The sequence below is a fragment of the Macaca thibetana genome, chromosome 2 (assembly GCF_024542745.1).
Source record: "Macaca thibetana thibetana isolate TM-01 chromosome 2, ASM2454274v1, whole genome shotgun sequence".
Lineage (NCBI taxonomy): Eukaryota > Metazoa > Chordata > Mammalia > Primates > Cercopithecidae > Macaca > Macaca thibetana.
Genome location: NC_065579.1, coordinates 99,989,266 through 100,015,052, shown reverse-complemented (window position 1 = coordinate 100,015,052; position 25,787 = coordinate 99,989,266). Strand labels below are relative to the sequence as shown.

Here is a 25,787-nt window from a genome sequence, read left to right as displayed (position 1 = left end):
ACCAACATCAGGGAACCTCAAGGGCAGGGAGCATGATTGCTACTCTCCCATTCCACACCAGCCAGGGCCTGGCCCAAAGTAAGTGCTTAGTAAGTGTCCGTTTCATACACTACCTCATGTGGAGCAGCATCAGGGCTGTGCACAAAGCCCAAAGGAAGTGCATAGAGGTTGACAGCTGAATGCATGGATCCAGGCATGATGTTTGACATATTTAACAACACAATTGTCTTGGCTCTGATCGACTATTAGTTGCTGAAATGGAAGATGGAATGTTGGGTATGGCAGAAGGGCTGGGACAGGGGAGGCATTGAGAAAGGCACTCAAGCAGCTTGGGACAGTGGCAGTTTGCCTCCTAGGGAGGATGAATTTAAAGAGTTTAACAACTGACATGGCTGCATGTCATCCACGGGTGGATGCATGAACAGACAGGTGGCTGAGTAGGAAGATAAAAAGATGAAAGGATGGATGGAAGGATGGAAGGATGCACGGAAGGATGGACAGATGAATGGATGGAAGGATGGATAGATGAATGGCTGGATGGATGGATGGATAGATGGATGGATGGAAAGATGGAAATACAGATGGATGAATGGAAGGATGGAAATATAGATTGATGGGAGGAAGGAAGGATGGATGGATGTAGGGTGGATAGATGGAAGGATGGAAAGATAGATGGAAGAATGGATGGATGAATGGATGGTTGGATGGAAGGATGGATGGAAGGAAGGATGGATGGCAAGTTGATGAATTAATGGTAGACAGATAGGTGAGAGGAATGGCAGCAAGAGGGATGGATGAAAATGTGGAATGAAAGAAGGATGAAGGATGAGTAGAAAGAGGAGGATGGATGATGGAAAGGTGGGAGAAAGCATGGACAAGTGGAAAGACAGGAGGATGGAAGGATGTTTGCACAGAGGTTGAGTGGTGGTGGAGAAAAGCCCTTTGGTGGTGGCCTGGCTCTCAGCTCTAGACCTCTACAGGTAGTTTCCTGGTCCCCTACATCATCATGCTTATCGTGGAGGGAATGCCGCTCTTGTACCTGGAACTAGCTGTGGGGCAGCGCATGCGGCAGGGCAGCATCGGTGCCTGGAGGACCATCAGCCCGTACCTCAGCGGTGTCGGTACGTGGGGCCCCTCCAGTCCTCTCCCACCCAGAGACCTGGGCAGCATGGGAGTGTGGGTGGGATCCCATCAGCAAAGCTGCTGGATCAAGGGGCGAGCACAAGGCCCAAGAGAGAGCCCTTGCCTGGAGTGAACAACTGGCCTGGCGGGGATGTCATAGAATGTGGGCTGAGAGGAGCTGGTTTCCTACCCGCAGGGCAGTAAGACAGGGAGGATGCATGCCCCTTGGGGAACAGATGCCACCCTGCTTCTCTTCTCTGGACCTCAGCTTGGTCACCTGTAAAAGGGAAACAGCTGTAACTCCAAGTCCTGGAAACTCCCCCAACTGCTCCCTGTTAAATAACAGCTCTCTCTTTTAGTAAGCACCTACTACTTGCTGGGAGCCAGCCTGTAGGATATATGTGCATGAGCTCATTTAATCTTCTTTACACTGCCGAGGTGTTGCAGAGTGCCATTAATGTCTCTGGGGTGGGGAGGCTGAGGCCCACACGGACAGCAGGAGGGGGCTGTTTCATCTCATGCCTCTCCTGAGTGACCTTGAGCCAGAGTCCCAGGCACTTCCAGGACAACCTCCACCTGCCCTGCACATCGCTTATGGCCCAGGGCTGCCTCTGCATGCAGAAGGAGCCCTGACCAGAAGTGGCCATGGCGTGTGATGCTCACCCCTCCTGCCCCAGAAAGGAAGGCAGGGAGGAAAGCAGAGTGACATTTCAGGAGCAAAGAGGGTGGAAGCGTATACATGACCTGGTCGCAGATGCAGAAGAAATGTGTCCAGTGTTCTCACAAATCATCTCCAACCCCAGACTGCCTCCTTGTCTTGAATGGCTATTAATTTTTTTTTTTTTTTTTTTTTTGAGGCGGAGTTTCACTCTTATCGCCCAGGCTGGAGTGCAGTGGCACGATCCCGGCTCACTGCAATCTCCACCTCCTGGGTTCAAGCGATTCTCCTGCCTCAACCTCCTGAGTAGCTGGGATTACAGGTGCCCGCCACCACGCCCGGCTAAGTTTTTGTATTTTTAGTAGAGACGGGGTTTCGCTAGGCTATTAATTTTTAACACAGAAGTGTGTGGTTTTACGATCTGCCTGAATAAGTAATCACAGAGGACTTCTCAGAGGCATCTTCTGCATCATAAGAAAGATACCAGATATTTGTGCCAACCAGGGGATGCTGGTGAATATTTAACAACCAGCTCTCAGAGTGGAGTGGGAGTGGGGAGGGGAAGCCCTGGTTTATAGCACATGCCGATGCCTGTGGGGGTAAACACGTGCACCATGGCCAGTTTCTACTACTGAGTGTCCCAGCACTTGGGCTTGGGGAGAGGAGGGAATGCTGGTTCTCAAGGGTTGGTGTGGGCCAGCCCCAGAGCCCTGCTGGCTGCCACCCTTCTCTCTGCTCTCAGGACCACCCTGGGTTTTGTGCAGACCTGACCGAATTACGGGCAGCCCCCTCCCCATCCCTCCTCTCCTGGTCACCAGGTGACTCAACCGCTGGTGAGCCAAGGAGGGAGCGTAACTGTACATCTGGCACAAGGTGGCACTTCACAGCAACAGTGCTTCTCACAGCATGACGTTGTGAACCCAGTTCTGCCACTTACCAGCTGGGTAGTCTTGGGCAGGCTCCAGGCCTCAGTTTTCTCCTCTGCGATACGAAGATAATACCGTCGTAAGGACCAAAGGCACGTAAAGTACTTACTTAACACAGTGCCTGGCAGTTAGATCTCAAAAACATGTCATCAGCCTCCTGTCCCAGAAGGTGAGGAGGGAGGTTGGAGAAAAAGAAATCACCCTTATGAAGTGCTTACAGCTGCCTGGTCTCGCTTAATACTCACCACACAAGCCTGGTGGAGGGAGGCCTCGCCACAGGTGCATCCTGGGAGCACACGCTGGGCCTGGCGGAGGGGGAAGGGCCATCCTCAGTCCTCAGCGCAGCCCTCTGCTTCCTTGCAGGGATCGCCAGCGTGGTGGTCTCCTTCTTCCTCTCCATGTACTACAACGTCATCAACGCCTGGGCCTTCTGGTACCTCTTCCACTCCTTCCAGGTGAGCCACGGCCCGTGCCAGAACAGGAGTGGGAACGAGAAAGGGAGAGAAAAGCAGGGCCACCGCTCAGGGGAGGGGGTGTGGGGCAAGGTAAGCAGCCTCGGGGCGGGGAGCCAGTGGGTGGTGTGAGGTGGAGGGGAAGCCATGCACCCCAAACCACGTGGAGGGCTTCTGAACCCGGGCTCCACAGGCCCCTTACACTGTAAGCAAGAGTCCACCGGTGTGAGTGTGTGTGTTCTTGGAGAGCAGGTCCATGGCCTTCAGTGGATTCTCTCTGATGGACGTGACTCCCTCCAACAAACAATTAATAACTACCGCACAGTGTGCCTAGGAGGAAATCTGCGGAGAGGGCTGATGGGGAGGGATTCCCTCAATCCAGCAAGACAGCAACGTCTGTCCTCCTCCCCGTCCCCTTCTCCCACTTTCCACAGGGCCACTTGTGCTTCCAGGTTTCTGACTCCAGCCTGAGCCTCTCCTTTTCCCTGCAGACCTCCAAGTTCTCCTAGAAGGACCACTGTCACCCTGTAACACAGTAGGGCCATTCCTAAACATTTTAAACCACACATTTCTGATGATAACTGCAGCTGACACTCCGTAGAAAACGTGGAAGGGGCTGGAAATTGTAGAGAAGCGAGAACTCCAATTCCACACAGAGAGCTGGTGTTATATCCAGGACAAGAGGAATTTTCCTCTCCACTGCTCATGCTCATTTCTGTTACCTGGCTCCTGCCGCTCCGCTCTCAGGAACCCCATCCTCCACTGCCTCCACCTGCTTCCAGGAACCACCTTCACCTTGGCTTCTTCCCAGATGGGAACAGAGGAGGAGGCAGGAGCTAATCAGGCCGATGCCTTACCCTTTGCCCCTGAGCCAGGCCTTCATGGGATATGGCTGTCCCCTAGGTCCACAAGCAAGACAGGGCTGGCATGGACTATGGACTGAACTGGGTTTGCCTCTGGGATGCTTGAGCACAGCCTTGACTCTGTGGGGGCGTGAGGAATGCTTGGGTGAATGACTTTAATAATCCTGATTTGGCATACCCTACTCTGGCTTCCCAATGAGCTCCACCAAGCTTGCCCCATTGCACATATCTCTGGCAAGAAAGATGTGCCCTGAGCTTAGCTGCAGTTCCTCCTTCTTTCCCTGGTTCAACCTAGAGTTTCATGAACACTGGCCACAACTCTGCCTCTCCCCAGCCTTCTCGGTGGAAACAGAGCAACTCTTCTCACTCTATTGCCTGGTGACTGTTTCCTATCCTCTCTGCAGGGCTGCCATGTATGGTTGGGCAGGTTGTGCACTGCACAATGGTACCCCCCCCAACTAAGGGCTTGCCATACACATTGTAAACATGATAGATTTGTATACTTTTTAAGACAAGTTTCCAAAAGCAGAAGCAATGTGTCTCGTCCTAACAAAATCAGAATAAGTTGCTCATCCCCCGAAAGCAAAAATAAAGTGCCTCAAGAAAGGGGCACCTTTTTCTAATAGTCAGAAGAATGGGGGCCAGCAATTCCTGAAAATCACTTAAGTGTTCATTCATTGCATCCTTCGTAGGTCTGTGGACTTATCCCTTAGTCCCTCTACTTTGAAGCCCTCCTCCATGGTCCCGTAATAATGAGAGGAATAGTAGCTGCAGACATTCACTTACATGTGCTCTGGGTCAGACACAGGTCCCGGCACTTTAGAAGTGTTCACTCAGGTAATCATCACAGCCACCCCGCAAGGCTGAGCGCACTGAGCACCCGAGCAGAGGGGAGCCAAGTAGCTCATAGCTGGTGGGGTTGGAATCAGGCACCTGGTCCCGGGGTCTGTGCTCCTGTCTACTCACTCCCTGGCCAGGCTTTCCAGCCTTGGGTCCAGCCCTTCTCAGCAGGAGCACCTGTGCTGTTATGCATGCAAATGCAGGGATCCTTGTCCTCACCTGCTGGTTCAGAGGTGGGTGAGGGAGGTCAGACTGGGAACTGGCCCATTTAACAAGTTCTCCTATACTCTAAACCTTCTTCACCCTGGCTGCACACTGGGGAGATGAAGTTGCGGGGCGCGGGGTGGGGAGGTGTGAAAAATCCAATGACCAGGCCCTACCCTAAACAGATGAAATCAGAGTCACTGAGGGTGCAGCCTGGACATCACCCCTGGGTGACTTAGTTGTGTAGCCAAGCCTGGGAAGCAGGCCTGGGCTGGCATCAGCAGGTGGTCCAGTGAACAGACTCAGGTCAGTCCCACACAGGCTGTAAATGGCCCAAGGGGATGTCAGCCAGGGCAGCTTGACTGGGCTTCAGGTCTACTAGGACCCCTCTCACCTGCCTGGGACTTGGTGCTGGCTGCCACCAGGCACCTCAGTTCCCTCCATGTGCCTCCCTCTCCTTGCATCCGCATCATTCAGGAAGCTAGCCTGGATGTCCCACAGCTGGTCTCCAAGAGGGTGAGAGGCTAGCTACAGGGTTCTGAAGGCCTGGGCCGGGAAGTCACTCACACAGCATCTCTTCACCATATTCAGTTGGTCAGCGTGCATCGGAGGCCAGCCCAGGCTCACAGGGTGAGGCCAGAGATGCCACTTCTGGATGGGAGAAATGTGCACATGGGGAGGGGAAGGACTGTTGGTGGCCAGCTTTGAACACGATATGGGTCAAAGCGAGAAACCAGCTCACACATTCCAATAGGCTAGGGTGGCCCTGGGGAGGTATGGCAGGGGTGGGCATGGAGGTCCTCACCAGCACAGTCTCGAGCGCTGTCTGGGTATGCAGACCTGGGCTCCAGCTGCCTACTGGCACAGCAGCCATGACCCATCAGGTGATACCCCTGGGCCTTGGTTCTTTTCCTGTGAAATACGGGATTGAGCCCAGTGGGGTGGTCAGACTTGCTTCCATTAATGATGCATTTTGTCTAATTAAATCTGGACTTGCAGAACCCAGATATGTGCAAAACTGATCAATGTGGGGCTGGTCCTCAAAGAGCAGGGCTGGGATCTCCCACCCCGCAAGTCAGAAGTAATTTTTCCTCCCCTCCCTCCCATCTCAGCACCACCGTTTACTACTTGGCCTTGGGTCATGGTCATGATGCATGCACCATTGAGGCTCCTGTGTTCATAAGTGACATGCCCACAGCCTCCTGTGGGGGCACACCTGGAGCCTTCTCTTTCCTTACTAACAAGCTTTCCCAATCCCTGCCTGCCTTGGAGTCCCTGCCAAATGCAAGCGATGCTGCTACCTCCCTTGTTGTAGCAAGCCCTAAGGAAAGAACCTCTGCTTGTTCTCACTTGGGTGGTCTTTGTTGATTTCCGCAAGTCCCTAACAAGTCCTGAGATGCATGAGTCTCAGGTTCCGTGCTCACTAAGTGCTGGTGGTGAATGGCATTTCCTGCAACATACACTGGGTTTGGAAGCTAGCAGGAGATGAGGTTCAGGCCCCACAGCTCTCTTGCCTTTCTGAGCCTGAGAGAACCTGGTGCTAGTGACTTCTTTGAGCTAGAGTCAAGGTATACCTGAATCAGTTAGACTCCTGGACTTTGCAGGGTGGAGCCAGTAAGACTCTCATCTGCTTAAGCTACTCTGAACTGGGCTCTCTGTCACTTTCTCTAGTTGGTTAAATAGGGACTCTCTCAGTCATTGACCAAGTCTTAAGCAATCTGGGCCAGTGCTGCAGAGGGTGTGGTTTGAGTGCCTGAGCTGACTGTGCACAGGCCGTGGGTTGGAGTCCCATCATCATAGCTGGCCTGGCCGTGGTCCATTCACTGTTCAGTCTCTGGGACCCACCACGGAGTTCAGTAGTCCTCAGGGAGCACCTGAAGAATTGCAATGAGAGCAGAGCCCCCTCCTCCAACCCCTTCCTGCCTCACCCGTGTCTCCTGACAAACTCTCCAACTCCCGGTCTGCCTTCAGGGGCTCCAGCCACCTGCCCTTCCGGAACCAGCACCCTTCTCTTTCAAGAGTCTCCACTCAGGGTCACCTCCCTCACCCCTGCCACAGCCTTTGTCCTCAGCCTTCACCTCTCTGGATAACACTCGCTTTGGTCCCACAGGATCCCCTGCCGTGGTCTGTCTGCCCACTGAATGGTAACCACACAGGCTACGATGAAGAGTGCGAGAAGGCGTCCTCCACACAGTACTTCTGGTACAGGAAAACCCTCAATATCTCGCCGTCCCTCCAGGAGAACGGGGGTGTGCAGTGGGAGCCGGCGCTGTGCCTCCTCCTGGCCTGGCTGGTGGTGTACCTGTGCATCCTGCGTGGCACCGAGTCCACTGGCAAGGTGGGACAGCGAGGCACAGACACCCAGTGCTCCTGGCGGGTGGGAGGGTGCGCCAAGGGGCAGCTGCCTCTGTCTCCAACCCTGGGCAATGCCAAGGGAGTGCCCTCTGCAGTGGAGAGGCAGCAGCTATGTTAGGGCAGAGGGCACAGATGGTGTTGCTGGGACAAGTCACCTACTAGATGACTATAGAGACGGCCAGAGGTGGTTAAAGTTGCAACCCTAAATCTCAAAACAAGGACTTTCTTACCAAAAAAAAAAGTTTTTCTGTATCAGTCGGCCCAAAATCCATACCACCCAGGCAACCAGACAGTGAGTTTGCTTTTCTTTAAGACTGTATGTGTCCTCAAGACACCCTAGCCACTGGCTCTCCAACTCAGCTACACATTGATATTTTCTGGAGCGCTTTCAAAAATCTCATGCCTTAGCCCTGCCCCCAAAGTTCTGCAGTAACCAGTTTGGGATGTGCCCTGAGCAATGGGGTGGGTGGGGGGATTTTAGAAGCTTGCCAACTGATTCTAGTGTTCAGCTCAGTTTGAGACCGACCCTTTGTTCTAAGCTGCTTCCAATCACCCTCCATAGCTGTCAGGCTTGATCTCCATAGTCCTTTCTTGGTGCATCCCAAGGCTCATACTTTCACTGGGGCTGACATGTTCCTGCAGCTCTAGTCTGCTCCATGTGGAAGATCTGCTTTCAGTGTTCCCATCACCCGTCACCTGCCTGAAGTTTCAGCAGATGTCCCAGAGCCTAGCACGCCCTGTCTCATTCACCGTCACTTCTCACCGTAGACCCAACATGGCTTGGGCACCCACATTGTCTCATTCTGGCAACAGCCCCTCAAGGTAGATTTCATGATCCCACTCACCTGAGGCTCAGAGAGGTAAATTGACTTGCCCAGGGGCACAGCTAGTGAGGGCAAAGCCCAGCCTCACCCCAAGACTTCCCATTGCCTTGGTTTGGTAGCCACATAGCTCTCTCTATGCCTTAATGATGTCATCAACTCCAACTGTCACCTGCTGAGAGTCCTAAGAGCCCACCTGTCCTCACCCTCTGACTACCTGAGTTGCCTCCTCCAGCTGCACCCCACCCCCCATGTATTTCTTGAGGCATTAGACCAGAGCTACCCATGGTATTCCAGGGCCCATGGGACAACTCCAGTATCATGCCTGGTAGGACATTTTATTTTGGTTTCCAAGACCCCCTGATGGCCAGCCTCTAAGCCCCCAAAGCCCCCTGTGCTATGGCTGAGAGGGACGAGTGAGCACAGGTGCTCTTCCCCCGAGAGAGCTTAGAACCTGCAGCAGCTCACTCAGTCCCATCGTAAAGCCTGGCCATACTGTCATGCTCATAAAAAATGTTTTTGTAATTTATCTTTGCCAGGTTATTATGATCATGATCCAAAAGATCAGAGGGTAACATCTGCAGATACAGAGATTAGAGACCATTACTTTTCCTGATCACTTAGAAATGTGTTACATGAGACCTGTCATGCCATAAAAACTTACTTATTCTTATCATCTATTTCCTCTGCTTCAGCCATACCCTTCTCCATGGCAAAATACCCCAACAGCTCTATGTAAAGGGAACTAATCTTGTCACAGACCATGTGCCATTTCCTGGCATCCTCTGTTGGAATTGCCTTTGTTTCCTGCCAGAATCTCTGTAGAGTGGTCAGAATTGGTTTCTTCCAATAGGTTAGGCTGGATCACATGTCCAGCAATTCTGCCCACTTGGGGAGACTCCATGAGCCTCCGGGAAACTTGCTCACCTCGGGAGAAGGAGGGAAATTCCCGGGGCTGGCCCTAAGGGCCTGCTTAGTGCCCATTGTGATGGATGTTGGTCATGAGTAAGTGCCCTGTCTTTTCATCTCTGTCTCTTATCTGGTTTCTTTTCTTATAATCTTGGGTGGATTTATTACTGTTCTCAAGTTACAACAACCTCAGCTAAGAAGCAGTGATAAAAGACACACCCCGCATTCCACCTGCTGTCCTCTGGGTGACAGGGCACGGAGTGCCACTCTGGCGGCCTTGGAAATGGATAAGAAGATGACACCACACCTCAGTGGGAAGGGAGGGTCAAGTGTAATTCAAGTCCACCTGAACATGAGCCACCAGCCATATTTCTCACAGAGAGACTCAAACTTTAAGGGAACTCTTACACAAAAGACAATCTAGCAAAATATTTATTTGCTTTACAAATGAGGCTCTGGTACACATATGAGTTGATTTACAGAAAAAATTCCATTCCTGGATAGGTACACGTGCACTTGAAGGTCTGTATTCTATGGCTTTGTGACAGTTAGAATCACCCAGAGCATGACAGGTGACTACTAACGCTACCATGAACACTGAATATATTAACAAAACATCATTGAACTTACCATGCATGCTGGTGGAGAAAGAAGATCTGGTTGACAAAAATGTCCATTCAGGTGTAATGTTAAAGCCTAAGGAAGTAAACCCTTTTTGGAGGGTTGCCATAAAAATCAGATCTGAATTTCCTATTGTATTTATTATGGAGACATTGTCCTCTACTCTACATGTCGCTGCTTTCCTGCATGAGCACTCATGACCAATCTGCTCTCAGGCCCCAATCCCGGGGAAATCTGTCCTTCTCCAAGCTGCAGATTTTTGTTTTCCTTTTAATTGTGTTCCTGCTTTGTGTGTAGGCCACCAGGAAGCTCGGAGCTGAATCTGCCTCAGAAACTGGGTAGAGACTAATGCACAGATTCTATGGGTTGCTTTTTCCTGTGGGCTCATTACTGGATTGCCCATATATTTTTTTCAGGCTGATTTCTTTATCTAGCAATTTTGAAATGTTAATGTGACTGATGTGTTTTTGTGGGTAACCTCAAATCCTTTCCGGAATAAGGTCAGGTTGAAGGGAGGGTGGAAGGCAGAGGCTCGGTACCTGTTTGCCTCTTCTCTACCGAATAAGGAATGTCCTGCTGGTCACAACTGTGAGTGACCACATCCCACCAACCCATTTCTCCAGCCCTAACCCAGAGCCTGTGTGTGACCAAGAATCTCCATGCCTTTTCCAGCTGTCAGCAGCTGGGCAGTGCAGCCTGAATACCCCAGATGTGGCGGTGTTCCGTGGGGCGTGGGTCTGTCCTGTGGACCCCACCGCTCCGGGAGGCCGACTCTGCCCTCTGATGCCCGCAGGTGGTGTATTTCACTGCATCACTGCCCTACTGCGTGCTCATCATCTACCTCATCAGGGGCCTCACGCTCCATGGAGCCACCAACGGCCTCATGTACATGTTCACTCCCAAGGTACGGGCTGAAGTGGGAGGTCCCTAAGGGCGCCCCTCACTCATCCTGCCACCTTCCAGGACAGGTGGGAAGAGGGAAAGATGGAGAGTGGGCCAACGCTGTACCCAGGGAAGCTGATGTGAGCCCACCAGGGTGTGGTGGGAGCGTGGAGTACCTGCAGTCGCTGGATCACCTCCTCAGCCAGGTCGTCCCCACTCCCTGTTAATTCTGGAGCATTAAGTCTTTCAGCCTCTCCTTTTCATCCTCACTGTCCCCCAACTGCTGCACCCCCACCACCGCCTCACCTCAAGCCCCTTTCAAACTGGACCAAGCTTTTTCCCATGAGCACTGCTCTGGTCATCTTGTTTGCGGGCTCATATGGTTCCCTGCACCCGTTTCCCTACAGGGTTTCCTACAATCCCTTCCCAACCCACCCACTCTTCATGCACCCCACACCCAGGGTTCATCCATGGAGGGTGCCCTCTTGCCTTTGGGATGGGGCAAGTTCTTCATTTAGCAAATCTAGCCCCTGGAAATTAAATGACTGTGTCATCCTCCTCCTTCCCCATTCCAAACGCCCCCTGATGTCAGTGCCGAGAGTCAACCCACACCTAGACCTCCCCTGCCAGGCCACACCACCTCCATCTCTGAATGCCCAGACCTGTGCAGTATCTGCCTGTGAATCAGGGCTCCGTGTGTGTTTTAATTATTTTACCCTGCAGTATTCCATTGCACACCTCTGCACTGATGTATAGTGGTGAGCATAGCTGCTTCTGGTTACACACCTCCTATGACTGAAGTGCTGTAGAAGATACGTAGCACCTTATATCCTCCACATAACACCTGTATTCTCCACAGCACCTTAGCCATGGGAGGTGTGCAGCTTGAGCTGTGTGTTTCATCTGCCAGGGAGTGGATGCGGCCAGAAGAGCTGGTCTCCAGTCCCAGGGGTGCCCCGATGGCTGCGTGCTGTAGGCGAGCTCCTTCCCCTCTCTGGGTTACTCTCCTGTTGAGGGTCTAAGTGTTTGTTTGGAATCTCACCCAGGGCTCATCAGCCCTGTCCCTGTTGGCCTTCCAGATGGAACAGCTGGCCAACCCCAAGGCCTGGGTCAATGCAGCCACCCAGATCTTCTTCTCACTCGGCCTGGGCTTTGGCAGCCTGATCGCCTTCGCCAGCTACAATGAGCCATCCAACAACTGCCAGAAGCACGCCATCATTGTGTCCCTCATCAACAGCTTCACCTCCATATTTGCCAGCATCGTCACCTTCTCCATCTATGGCTTCAAGGCCACCTTCAATTATGAAAACTGCTTGAAGAAGTAAGCTCGGGCTGTCCCACCGAGTCCCAGGCCTCCCTGAGCTCTGAGCTGAAGGGTCGCCTGGGCAAGGGCTGGGGCAAAGTGCACCAGTTTTGGAGTCCTCAATCCAGGGCTCACGTTCAGACTCCTTATACCACCACCAGTTGCTGGGGGCCCTGGGGCATGTCAACATCTGCCTGGCAGGGACGAGGGCACGTTAATGTGTTGCGAGCACTTAGCGTAATAGGACATACGACAATCAAACTTTGTTTCTTCTACCCCATCTCCCCAACCTCAAAAGTAACCAAGAAGCCTCTAGCTAAGCCACAGAGATTGCAGGATACACTTTCTGTGGCGCCTTGCCCAAAATACATGGACATCATCCAGGAGGTATGCTGTCCAGTTGGGTAGTTACCAGCCACAAGTGGCTGTTTACAAATTTACATTTACATCAATGCAACTTAATTCATATTCCCATGTTACTTTCAATCAGTTGCTCAGTGTCCACCATCAAGTACTCAGTTGCCATATGTGGCAGTGAGTGCCAAATGGGACAGCCCAGATAGAGAACATTTTCATCAGCACGGAAACTTCTGCTGGACTATGTTGGTCCAGAGGTTAAAAGAGCCTAGCTGTGTGAGTTTGGTGCCTGTTGTCATCATTGTTCATATCTGAGGCTTCTTCAGTGCCATTCAAAATCACCCCGCCCTTTAAAAGGTCACCAAGCAACAGGTTCCCTTTCCTCACCTAATCAGAAAAGAAGAGGCTGACGGGCGGCTTTGGTGACAGCTGCCTTTCTGATCAGTGAAGGTCGGTCCGATGGTGTGTTCTGCAGGGTGAGTCTGCTGCTGACCAACACTTTTGACCTTGAAGATGGCTTTTTGACGGCCAGCAACCTGGAGCAGGTGAAGGGCTACCTCGCATCTGCCTACCCAAGCAAATACAGCGAGGTGTTCCCGCACATCAAAAACTGCAGCTTGGAGTCGGAGCTAGACACGGTAACGTGCCCAGGCAAGGCTGGGGACTGTCTTCTCTCCACACACTCATGGGGACCTTGGTGAGCTGCTGACTTGGGAGCTAGGTGAGGTCCATAAAAATGAAGAAGTATCTTGAATAACTTTTCCTGCAACTCCAAGAAGAGAGGCTTTACCACCACTCTCCTGAGGGCTGCTGGAGAATGCTAGTTACAGTAACCTCTCTGTCCGTTCTTTTTCTTTTGTGTTTCTAAGCTTTTAAAATACAGGAAAGTAGAGAGAATAATATAACAAACACCCATATATATACCACTCAGAAAGATCCATTATAAACATTTTGTCATTTTGAGTTCAGATTTTCTTTATATAAAGGGAAAGAACGTTTCAAAGATGAAGTTAAAAAGTCCCCTTTGTTTTCCCTACTCACCAGAGGCAAGAACCTTCATTTTTATATTTTATATTTTACATTTTTATACCCATTCATGTATTCTTAAATAATATCATTGTTTTGTTGGCAGTTTTTATTTTATTTTATTTTTTTCCAACAAGCCTTTGGACTCCTATGTCGGCAGTTTTTAAATAGGCATAAATGGTCTGGAAAGATACTTCTCTCATTCAGCATTTTAATTTTGAGATCTGTCCACAATAACACATGCGGAACCTCATTGTTCATTTAAATGCTGCATTTTATTCCATCACACAAGTATACTGCAATTTATCCATTCCCTTACTAATAGACATTTGGAGGTTTTTTTTTTTAATTTTTGCTACTGAAAGTCATCTTTATATTTTACAGAATTATCTCTGCTGTGCTGGGAGCTTTATTTTTTCACATTAGTTTGAGGATCAGTTTGATAAGTTTCATTGGAAAAAAATCTAGGGAATTTTTACTAGACTTGCATTGATTTTATAGTGTAATTTGGGGAGAATTAATATCTTTTGAATTGTGACATTCGACTTAGGAGCATACTTTCTCTCATTCACTCAGGTCTTTTAAAATATTCTTCAGCTAACTTTCTCTATGAACATCTTGGCACATCTTTCATTAGATTTCTATTACCTTACTGTTTTATTGTATTGTGAATGGTGTCTCTTCCCCTCATTCTATCATTGTTTGTTTTTGTTGCAAAAGGAAGCTAAAAATTTTGTATGTTGACCTTGTATCCAGCAACCTTTATGAATTTTCTTATTAATTCTCACATTTAGCTATAGACTTGCTTCAGTTTTCTATGTTAAACTGTCCTATCGCCTGCAGACTGAATTTTGCATTTTTCTTTTCAATGCTTATATCTCATTCCCTTGTTCTTATTGTATTCACTAGGATTTCTAGCACATGGGAGTAGAAGTGATAGTGGGCATATTTGTCTAATTCTTATATTTAAAGTAAACACTTCTAGAGATTATTTCTACAGAGTGTTCCTAGGTAATGCTTTTCAAGGGTAGAGAGTAGGGAGGGCCTGTGGCTCTGGTTGCCAGTAAGCTACTTTGGAGGTTGGTATTTTTGGGGTGGTTGGTTGGTTGGGTTTGGTTTGTTTGGCACTTTGTTTCCTGGGTACAACCACTGTAGGTCATTTCATGAGTTAGGCAATGCTTTTTTCTCCTGCTTGTTCAGCCCTAGCTCCATGCTTGCACTGGCCTGTGGCATGAGCCTACTTCCCTGGGCAGGCATCAGACCGCAGCCCCGAAACCCCAGCCTTCAAGGCCTAGGTCCTGTTCAGGTGATCCATGAGGTCCTTCAGCTTCCGCACCTATTCAGTGCTTTCACTTCAACTTTCCTTTATGGTTTTGGCACCTGGGAGTTTTCCTCACTACTTCTGAGCTTGGCTCTACAGCCAAGAATTACATGGTTGGTTATTGATTTATCTAGACTTCGTTTTTCCTGTTGCTTTGTTCTTTTTTTCTTTCTTTCTTTCTTTTCTTTCCTCATTCCACTTTATTCCCTGCTGTTTGGAATTTGGCTGCTTGATTTCTTCTTGAAATTTTCCTTTCATATTTAACTTAATAAAGTCTAAAGTTAAACAGCATCTTGACCTCCTTCCCAAAATTCAAAAGGACTTTAGAGTACTTTCATTTTATTGCTCCCATTTTAAATGATTGTTGTCTAGTTCTGTCTTTTTAACCCCATACACTGGACATGACATTATTATTATTTTATACAGCTCTTGTATTTACCTACATGTTTGCCATTTTATTTGTTCACCATTCTTTCTTGCATCCCAGTGTCTCCAAAGGTTTTTCCTTAAAATACTTTCATTTAGAGCAGTTTTCTTAAATTTTATTCTGTAATTGGCATCTATCTTTTAAAGATATTTTTCCTCAGCGTAGAAAATTCCAGGTTAACAGTTATTTTCTCTCAACACTTTGAAGATGTTTGCTATGTGATTCAGGCTTCCATTGTTGCTGTTGAAATTTTATTTCATTCTTTGTAAGCAAGCAGTTTTTTCTCTTTCTCATGATCTTCTCTTTGTCTTTGGCCTCTGCAATCTAGACATGGCATGAATATATTTTTATTTATCCACTCTAGGCCTAGGTGAGGTTGGGCTTCCTGGATCTATGGATCCATGTTTCTTATCAGTTTTGGAAAATTCGTACCTATTATCTCATAATCATTGTCTCTGATTATCTCATTTTTCTCCTTTTGGAACTTCATTAGATGTGACTTTTTCATCCTGTCCTACAGGTTTCTTAACCTCTCTTTTATTTTTCCCATCTTCTTATCCTTTTTTGTCTTACTGAGTCATTCCTGGATATATCTTTCAGTTCACTAACTCTCTTTTCAGCTGCATCTAATCTGGTATTTAATTGTCAACTGAACCTTTTAATTCAATAACTATATTTTTTATATAGATGCTATTTTTTTCCAATTTATTTGTCCATCCCAATAGTTTCTTGATACATGTTTATCTTTGTAATGTTATTCTTTGTTTCATTAAACATTTCATACATAACTGTTTCAGTCGTGGCCATAGGCAAGAGAAGGAGAGCAGTATTTTAACACTGTTTAGAATTGCTGGCTCATGATAATAATAAAAAGTATATCAACTTTTTGTAGATTTTTACTATTGTTTTTAAGTTCTCTACAAGTAGTCACTCCCTTGTTGTTAGCACATGAAGCCAACTATTTTCAGTATGCCTCTGAGCAGCTGGTATGCTATAGAATTGACCTGTGTTCTTGTATTAGTCAATGCAGCCTGCTATAACAAAATATCATAGACTGGGTGGCTTAAACAACATAAATTTATTTTCTTTTATTTACTTTTAGTAGAGACGAGGTCTTGCTATGTTTCCCAAGCTGATCTCAAACTCCTGAGCTCAAGTGATCCTCCCACCTAAGCCTCCCAAAGTGCTAGGATTATAGGCATGAGCCACTGTGCCCAGCAAGCAATAGGAATTTATGTCTCACAGTCCTGGAGGCTGAGAAGTCCAAGATCAAGGTCCAGCAGGGTTTGGTTTCTGATGAAGGCCTGTTTCCTGGTTCATGAATACTTATCTTCTCACTGTGTCTTCACACAATAGAGAGTTCTCTCTGTCTCTTCCTCTTGCTATAAGACCACAGTCTGGTCAGATTAAGGCTCCAATATTATAACTCCGTTTAACCTTAATTACTTCCTAAAGACCCTATCTCCAGATACAGTCACATTGGGAGCTAGGGTTTCAACATACAAATTTCAGGTGGACACGGTTCAGTCCATAGCAATTCTGAATCTGACAATCCAACATCTGCCACCCTTGGGGAGGGTTGTTCTAAATCTTATTTCTTATTCTTGGTAGTTCTTCACTCACAGTGACTTCTCTCCTTGTGGGTTTGTAAATCCCTGTTTATGAGCACTTTGCTTAATCTCTGGGAAACCTGTGTGTCTAAATCGGGGGGCTTCTACCCAGGGAGGGCTTGTTTTTGCTTCTTCTGTGGGTAGCCAGGGAGTACACACAACTTATTATCCCTTTTGAGCCCCTTGGGGGATTGTCTTTAAGCAGGAGTTCCAGCCTCAATTTCCATAGTTTAACATCTCCACAACAGCGTTACCAACACAGGGACCTGACCGCTGAGCACCTGGCCCTCCTGGTTGCCTGCTGACCAAGCTGGCTCTCCACAATTCTGCTTCCTGCTGCCCTGGCCCTGCCCGCCCTCCTCAGGTCCCAGCCACAGAGGTTTCAGGACACCTAGTCAGTCATCACATTAGAAGCAGAAATTATGCATTGTTTTATTCTTTTTCATCCAGAATTTACGTAAGTTGGGGCAGGAGAGGGGAACTCAGTGTTGCAGGCTGGCTGCAAGTTCTCACGTGCTTTGCATATATGAGCTCCTAGCAGCTCCCTTTCCTTTTCGACCCAGCTAAGTGTAAGGGGCTGGTCTGCAGATGGAAGCTCCAACCTCACAATGTGGCTTCTCATGACCACTTCCAAGGTCCCCCATGTTGCTTAGCACTGAATGTGTGAATAAGACTGTAAGTCCCTCATGCATGTAACTGGTGTCTTCTCACCCTGGGCAGGCCGTCCAGGGCACTGGCCTGGCATTCATCGTCTACACGGAGGCCATTAAAAACATGGAGGTGTCCCAGCTGTGGTCGGTGCTCTACTTCTTCATGCTGCTGATGCTGGGCATTGGGAGCATGCTGGGAAACACAGCGGCCATCCTCACCCCTCTGACAGACAGCAAGATCATCTCCAGCCACCTGCCCAAGGAGGCCATCTCAGGTCAGCAGGCCAGCCAGTGGAGGGGGCGGGGATCAGGAGGGCCAGGGCATGGGAGTGAGCAGGGGAGAGTTCCCTCAGGGGTCATGGGCTGGTTCAGGTGGCTGCAGGGGGCTGCGTTCCATTCTCCACATCACAGGGAAGTGAAATGGCCACCCCAACCCAACTCCCCAACCTGACATTCAAAGTTCTCCAGGCTAGGAGAGAACTTGCTGTTGCTTTTGTTTGTTTTCATTGAAGTATATTATATATATTTCAGACAGAGTCTTACTCTGTCAACCAGGCTAGAGTGCAGTGGCGTGATTTTGGCTCACTGCAACCTCCATTTCCCGGGTTCAAGTGATTCTCCTGCTTCACTCTCCCAAGTAGCGGGGATTACAGGTGCATGCCATGACACCTGGCTGATTTTTGTGTCTTTAGTAGAGACGGGGTTTCACCATGTTGGCCAAGCTGGTCTTGAACTCCTGACCTCAGGTAATTTGCCCATCTCAGCCTCCCAAAGTGCTGGGGTTATGGGCGTGAGCCACCACACCCAGCCTGAACTATGACCATTATAAAGTGTACAATTCTTAAGTACAAACTCAGTGGATTTTACATATGTGTCCACTCGAGGAACCACCACCTAGGTCAAGATACAGAACATTTTCCACACCCTAGACAGCTCCTTCACACCCCTTCCCAGGAAATATGCACCCTCGGACTTCACCTCTATTCTGACTTCTACGTTTTAGGGTTTTTTTTTCCTATTTTTTTTTTTTTAAAGACAGTCTCACTCTGTCACCCAGGCTGGAGTGCAATGGTGCGATCTTGGCTCACTGCAACCTCCGCCTCCCAGGGTCAAGCTGTTCTCGTGCCTCAGCCTCCTGAGTAGCTGGGATTACAGGTGCACACCATGATGCCTGGCTAATTTTTGTATTTTTAGTAGAGACAGGGTTTCATCGTGTTGGCCAGGCTGGTCTCAAACTCCTGACCTCAAGTGATCTACCTGCCTCGGCCTCCCAAAGTACTGGGATTACAGGCATGAGTCATTGCGCCTGGCCTTCCTGTTCTTGAATTTCATATGAACGAAGTCCTGCTGTACATACTCTGCACCTATTTTCTTCACTCAGAATCTACCTGTGAGATCCACTCATGTTTCGAGCAGCAATCGTCTGCCCCTTTTTCTGCCTATATAATAATCCATTGTAAGATCACATACCAGTTTCTTTATCCATTCTGCTGTTGATGGACATTTCAGTTCTTAGGAAATGAGCTGGCTTTTCCAATTACATCTCTCATGGTTTCATTCCCTGGCCCATCTGCAACCAGAGTGCCTCAAGGACCCTGTGGCCTACACCTCTGCCTCTGAAGACACCATTCCTCCACATGCAGGACGAATCAAACCCAGCTCCCAGGCCATCTCCTTCAAGCCCCGACCACTCCAGTTGGAGTTGCCCCCACCTCTTCAGAGTCCAGCAGCACTTAGCCCCCTTCCTCGGACCTGGTCTCTGTAGCCAACACTAGGTGTGCCTGTAGCCCTTGGCCAGCGCATGGTCCCTTTCTCCTTGTGTGTCCCCGTCAGGATGGCAGGAGGGCTCGGTAGCAAGCAGTGTACGGTGTGGTAGTCGAAAGGGCAGGTGTGGGCTCTAGACTCAGACACGCATGGGGTCCCCAGGGGAGGCAACTGGAGGAGCCTGGGATGAAGGCCCAGGTTCTGGAGGCTAAAGGGCCTGGATCTGAATCCTCACTCTGCCACTGACGTGCTATGGGACGTCGGGGGAGCCTTGGACATCTCTGAGCCTTGCCTTCCCATCAGTGAAAGGGGGCTCCGGACATCTGCCTCAGAGGCCTAAGGGTCCAACGCATTGCAAGTGCCTGGCACGTGGGAGGATCTTGGAGGACATGTGTCTCTTCCCCGCCCCACCCCCTTCTTGGTGGATGCAAGTCCTCTCTAGGAAGTCCTTATGGGGCCACCCCATATTCAAGCCTCCTCCCCTGATTCTTTTCTCATAAGCTCCAGGGCTGAGTTGTTGGGATAAACAGAGAGGGTTAGAATTGCAGACCCACAGCCTGGGCGGGATCCTGGAATGGCAGTGCCCACCACGTCTGCTTGTTCATTGAGCTTGAAGCTCTGCCTCCCCTGCAGGGCAGCTCAGTGAGTCAACATCAGTGACTCCTGCTGACACACTTCGGGACACCATTGTGCCCCCTGCCCCACACACATGGCACACACCTTCAGAGAGTCCAACCCACGACAGCTCTTTCAACCCATGTGGATGAACCAATCAGCCAAGGTCCCCCGAAGGCCAGTGGCCCCGCTGTCCCTTAGAAAACTGGTGAGCAGTAGTGGGGGGTTTTGGGCAGGTGAGCAGCTGGTCTTGTGGCCCCCAGGTCTGGTGTGCCTTGTCAACTGTGCCATCGGCATGGTGTTCACCATGGAGGCTGGGAACTACTGGTTTGATATATTCAACGACTACGCGGCCACACTGTCCCTGCTGCTCATCGTGCTGGTGGAGACGATTGCCGTGTGCTACGTGTACGGGTTGAGGAGGTGAGGAGGCCCAGGACCCCTAGTTGCGCAGGGAAAACACAGCCACAGAGGCCACACCCCTCAAGGAAAACAGCTGTTTCTTGATACACATTTTCCCCTCTTCCTTAAGCTTGGCATTGTTACTCAATGTTTGTTCTTTGCCCGCAGATCTCAGCTAATGCTCTGCCCCTATTCCACGCTCAGTTTGCTTCAGTGAATATCTTTCTCTCTATTCCCGTACTTTTGCTTTGTATCACAGGATGTTTTAGGGTCGACCCTGCTGGACCCCCACAGCTTACTGGGGCAGGGAATTGTGCCTCCAGGCACTGGATGCTCTGATCATTGGCCAACATCAGTATTTTCCCAGAACCCTGACCAAAGTGCAGTTGATAACTTAGACCTTAGAAAATTTGGCAGATTGAAAATTTAGTCAGTGAGGTTCTCAATCCCAGTGCACAGCACAGGACTGGAATGTTTTCATTCTCCCCAGGTGATGGAATGTGCAGCTGGGGCAAGAGCCACCAGTCTAGAGCAGCCTTCAAACTCGAGTGTGCCTCACAGTCCCTTGGGCTGGTCAAACACAGCTGCGGGACTCACACCCAAGGTTCTGATCAGGCAGGCCTGGGGAAGGCCAAGAATTCACATTTCTAGCAGGTTCCCAGATGAGTCTGGCACCCACGCTTTGAGAATCACTGGCCTAGAGAGCTTTGCTACCCCAAGTGTGGTCCCTAGAGCGGGAGCAGCAGCAACAAGGCGCTCATTGGGACTGTAGAAGCTCGGACCCACCCCGTCCTGCTGAATCAGATCCTACATCTTCACGCTACGTCCGGGGGGCCTGAGGCACCTCAGTTTGGGCAGCGCTGCTCAAGTGGGCACCAGTTTGGGCGAGGAGGCTGTGCCACGTTGTTTTCTGCTCTCTTCCCCAGTCTTTTTGATCTTCCATGCTGGTTCGGGGTGGGGAGGGAGACATTGACAACACTCTGGGAGGCAGGCATTCCTGAAGCAGCATTCCCTGCTATGTCCCTGCAAAGGCCAGGGTCCTGTGCCATGCTGCGGAATCTCCCACGGTCCATTCATTTCAGGACATAAGTTAAACAAAGCCAAATCGATGTCTTTCCTGTAGGACTTCTCAGAGTCTTAAAGACAGTTATGGATCCCAAAGAGAGGGTTAGAATTGCAGCATTTCCAGACTTACTTGGTCAAGGAATGCCTTTTCACCCTCCGCTCACCCCACTCCCACCCTTAGCTACTAACATTTCGAGGACACTAGCGTTAGGGGGACCGGCTCTCCCTGTTTCCCCAGGATTGAGGGGTTTTCTGGGATGTGGAACTTTCAGTGTTAAAACTGGGAAAATCCCTGGTCACCTAGGAAATGCCAGTCTAGAGGGAGAAAGAGATTGGTCACTGAGAGGGTGAGTGTTTCAGGATAAAAAGAGAAGGTTGGGAGAGAGGAACAGAACCTAGGGCCCACTGGAGGTCACTAGATCAGTGAGGGGCACAAGTCCATCAAAAAGGGGCTGGCGAAGGGAGACAGGCGGAAACAAACGTGCCTTGGAGATGTTGTAGGTGGACTGACTGTAAGTGGTAGGTGGGGAGGGCTTCGGCTTGCTCAGGGGACACCGCCATCTAGTGACCACCCAGCGACAGTGTCCTGGGGCTTTTCTGCAGCCAGCTCTTCCCAACTTTCTCCATCCAGAAAGCGGGGGGTAATGGGGGTGTGAAGGGACAAGAGGACCCCCCAACACTTTTTCACCTGTCCGATTTTTGAAAGCCCCAGATTTCCACATCACATACATGAGCCTTCATGGCCTACAGCCTAGAGTCCCACTATGTCAGCAGCAGCAAAGGGCAGGTGGTGGTCTCCGCACAGCCTTGCGTGGACACCCAGGACATGCAGCAGGTCCCAGGGAGGGAGGGGCTGTGGCTGCAGCCGGTGACGTCACACCCACACCACCCCAGCCCCTCCCGCCAAGGCTGCCTCTCCCGCTGTAGGGAGCAGGTTTAAAGGCTCTGGGCCGGAGGCAGGAGGCCAACCCAGGTTCTGGGCCTGGTCTTTACCAAGCCCTAAGGCAGATGGCATTGCAACCCTGGGCCTTGGTTCCTCCTGTGTGAAATGGGGAGTTTCGTTGGGCCAACATCTCCCAAAATGCCAAAGATACTTTTTATACTGTGTATGTGTACTCAAAAATACGTGTACTTAGCCTGTCAAGTCTATGAGAAACTGGCTGCTGTTGTGTTGCTGCTAAATGTAGGTTGAAAAGTAAAGAAGAGGGAAAAGAGAGAGCTACAGGAATGATGGAGATGGTGATGGTGGCTGTGGGCAACGCCTTTGGGCCTCACTGTCCTGGCCGCTCTAGACCAGCTCCAACAGGCCAGGGCTACGGGAAGGCCTTCAGTCCGAGGTTGGCTCTTCTTCTGTCCCAGAAAACCTGCTCTGGTTTCAGTGGACCAAGTGATTCTGCTCCGTGGCGTTTACTGGGAAAGGGAGTCACTGACTGACAGCAGTGGGCTGGATTGGGGGGTGGGCAGAGCTGCCCAAGAAGCCCCTGTTGTTGATGAGCAGCCCAACAAATGTCCCTCCCTTGCTGCCTGTGCCCACCATTCCTGGAAGCTGCCCTCTGGGCTATGCCAGCAACCTTCGTCTGAAGGCTGGCACTGGGAAGGTATCTTCTGACGTCCACTCTCCACAGCGTGCTTGCTCCGTCACCCTTCCTGGGCAGTCTCAGCCCTTCTCCCCTCCCCACCGCGGCACTGCTCTCTCAAGAAGGTGTCACAGAGGAGTCCAGTGGCCAAACTCAGACATCAGTTACCACCTAGAACAGAATGTTCCTCTGTGAACAGGGACGGGTAAGCTGGACGCCCTCACCTCCGCAGCCTGGATAATCCAGACTTTCTCTCCCCGTTTTCCAAATAGATTTGAAAGTGACCTTAAGGCCATGACTGGCCGAGCTGTGAGCTGGTACTGGAAGGTGATGTGGGCTGGCGTAAGCCCACTACTGATTGTCAGCCTCTTTGTCTTCTACCTGAGTGACTACATCCTCACGGGGACGCTGAAGTACCAAGCCTGGGATGCCTCCCAGGTATCTGCTGTCCCTGCAGGGCTGGCGCTGGGCCCCCACGGTCACCCGAAAGCATGGGCCATTCGTTGTCTGAAACCAGGGAACTGTTTCCACAGTGTGGGTAGGTTATTTGTCACGACATGGAAATATCACTGAGGCATTTTAGAAATAGCCCAGGACAGAGGAACTGGGCTTTGAGTTTTTAGGTATATGCTTCAGTGGGGCGAGAGGAAGGCACTGCTCCACAGCTTCCCCATTGACCTGTCCCCTGGACGCTGAGAAAAACTCCCGCTGCGAAGGCGCCAGCTCCTGCCTCTTGAGCAGCGCTGCCCTCCGCGCCCACCACAGCAGACAGCACTCATAGAGAACATTGCTACCTTCATGGAAAGTTCCATTCCGGGCTAAGAGTAGTCCCCTATATTTTAGGTGCCCTGAATGTTGCCTTAGACGTAAGGTGCTTGATTATTACCATGATTATTTATTATGGGTAGCTCCAAACAATAGCTCTACACCCACTGGTTCAAGTAGTTACTATTATTCCTAGTTTATGGAAGAAAAAGAAGGTGAGGGCGGTTAGGCCCCTGGCACATGTGCTAGTGAATTGCAGAGCTGGTGGCCCCAGGAGTAAGGACACCGGCCCCACATGCTTTCTGCCCACGTCACACCGCCTCCGCATCACGGGTGGCGGCCCTGAGGCCCAGGGGCAGTGCTCTCAGCAGGTGCTCTCTGCTGACACTCAGTCTCTCCTTTCAGGGCCAGCTTGTGACCAAAGATTACCCGGCCTATGCACTGGCTGTCATTGGGCTGCTTGTGGCCTCCTCCACCATGTGCATCCCCCTGGTGGCCCTGGGGACTTTTGTTCTGCATCACCTCAAGAGGGGAGACGCGGCCCCCGTGGCCTGAGATGTGGGCTTCCCAGCCGCTCACAGTTTTACGGATACTATTTACAGGCGGAAACTCCTCTGCTGCTTTTTCAAATGCTTAAGCCAGAAGTGCTCAGCCCGTCAACTTCCTGAGTGTCTAAACAAGATGAGGAAGGTGTGCAGGAAGAAGACTCCCTTGGGAGAACGCACACCCTCCGGAGGCCGCCCTTCCTCCCCGGCGCCTGCCTCCTCATCATCGAAGGGGGCGGGCTATGAAAGCCAGTCTCAAAGATAACGGCGGTCCTTCATTCCAGGAAAGTCCTAGAATTAGGGCACATTGCGAACTAAAATATGACTATAATTCTTATGGGACCAAATTTAAGCAATTTTTGTTTTTGGCTGAAGAGACACCAAAATATTAGAGGACAAATATTTTTAGATCCATTTAAGGAGTTTCGAAGTGCCTAAGATGACATATTTGTCACTGGTGCAAAATTAATTATCTTCTTTTTTGAGTTGTAGTGAATATGCAATTTCTGTGTTCCCCTTCCACCCTTTAAATCTTAGGATGACAGGTTATAAAGAAAGAAGATCTTTGTTTGGGACCCCCACAGGGAACCTTTCTCTAAGTTCTCTGACAGTGGGTCCAGGACCAGACCTTTCTACAAAAAATTGCCCCAACGACAGTTTGCAACCGCAAACCACATTAGAAGTCTGCGCAGACATCCCTCCGTGGTGTCTTGGTGCATTGGAAAAGGAGTCAGGAGCCACTGTGAGGATGAAAGTGGATCTTAGCTGGGCATGGTGGCTCACGCCTGTAATCCCAGCACCTTGGGGGTCAAGGCAGGTGGATCACTTGAGGTCAGGATTTCGAGGCCAGCCTGGCCAACATGGCGAAACCCCGTTTCTACTAAAAATACAAAAAAAAATTAGCTGGGAGTGGTGGCACAGGCCTGTAATCCCAGCTACTCCGGCTGCTGAGGCACGAGAATCATTTGAACCTAGGAGGTGGCAGTTGCAGTGAGCTGAGATCATGCCACTGCACTCCAGTCTGGGTGACAGAGCAAGACTCTGACTCAAAAAAAAGAAGTGGATCTGACTTTTCCCATAGGCTTAATATTACATTTGGACATCGTGGCCAACTCTATCAAGACCACAATACCACTTACAATTCATTTTAAATGATTCATCTGTACATAAGTTTTCTGAAATGTATATAATTCAAACAGAGCATCTTGTAGCTGAAGACACACCGTATCTCTGATATCACATTAGTCCCTGTGGGGAAAAGAGAGAGAGATCAGACTGTTACTGTGTCTATGTAGAAAAGGAGGACATAAGAAACTCCATTTTGATCTGTACTGAGAAAAATTGTTTCTGCTTTGAGATGCTGTTAACCTGTAACTTTAGCCCCAACCCTGCGCTCACAGAAACATGTGCTGTATTGAATCAAAGTTTAATGGATTTAGGGCTGTGCAGGATGTGCTTTGTTAACAATATGTTCACAGGCAGTATGCCGGGTAAAAGTCATCGCCATTCTCCATTCTCGATTAACCAGGGACACAATGCACTGCGGAAAGCCGCAGGGACCTCTGCCCAAGAAAGCCTGGGTATTGTCCAAGGTTTCCCTCCACTGAGACAGCCTGAGATATGACCCCATGGTAAGGGAAAGACCTGACTGTCCCCCAGCCTGACATGCGTAAAGGGTGTGTGCTGAGGAGGAGTAGCGGAAGAGGG

General features: G+C 49.9%; 1 protein-coding gene across 1 annotated transcript in view; it reads left to right on the top strand.

Annotated features, from left to right (window-relative positions):
* Positions 1-24,565, top strand: part of SLC6A20 (solute carrier family 6 member 20) — a 40,188-nt gene extending 15,623 nt beyond the window's left edge. Inside the window, exons 2-11 of the mRNA XM_050780513.1 lie at positions 981-1,121; positions 3,070-3,161; positions 7,176-7,403; positions 10,565-10,675; positions 11,733-11,974; positions 12,789-12,951; positions 17,418-17,622; positions 19,990-20,149; positions 23,043-23,208; positions 23,941-24,565. Coding sequence (XP_050636470.1) covers positions 981-1,121; positions 3,070-3,161; positions 7,176-7,403; positions 10,565-10,675; positions 11,733-11,974; positions 12,789-12,951; positions 17,418-17,622; positions 19,990-20,149; positions 23,043-23,208; positions 23,941-24,090 — 1,658 coding nt within the window. The 3' untranslated portion in view covers positions 24,091-24,565. The remainder of the gene's footprint in view (positions 1-980; positions 1,122-3,069; positions 3,162-7,175; positions 7,404-10,564; positions 10,676-11,732; positions 11,975-12,788; positions 12,952-17,417; positions 17,623-19,989; positions 20,150-23,042; positions 23,209-23,940) is intronic.
* The last annotated feature ends 1,222 nt before the right edge of the window (positions 24,566-25,787 follow it).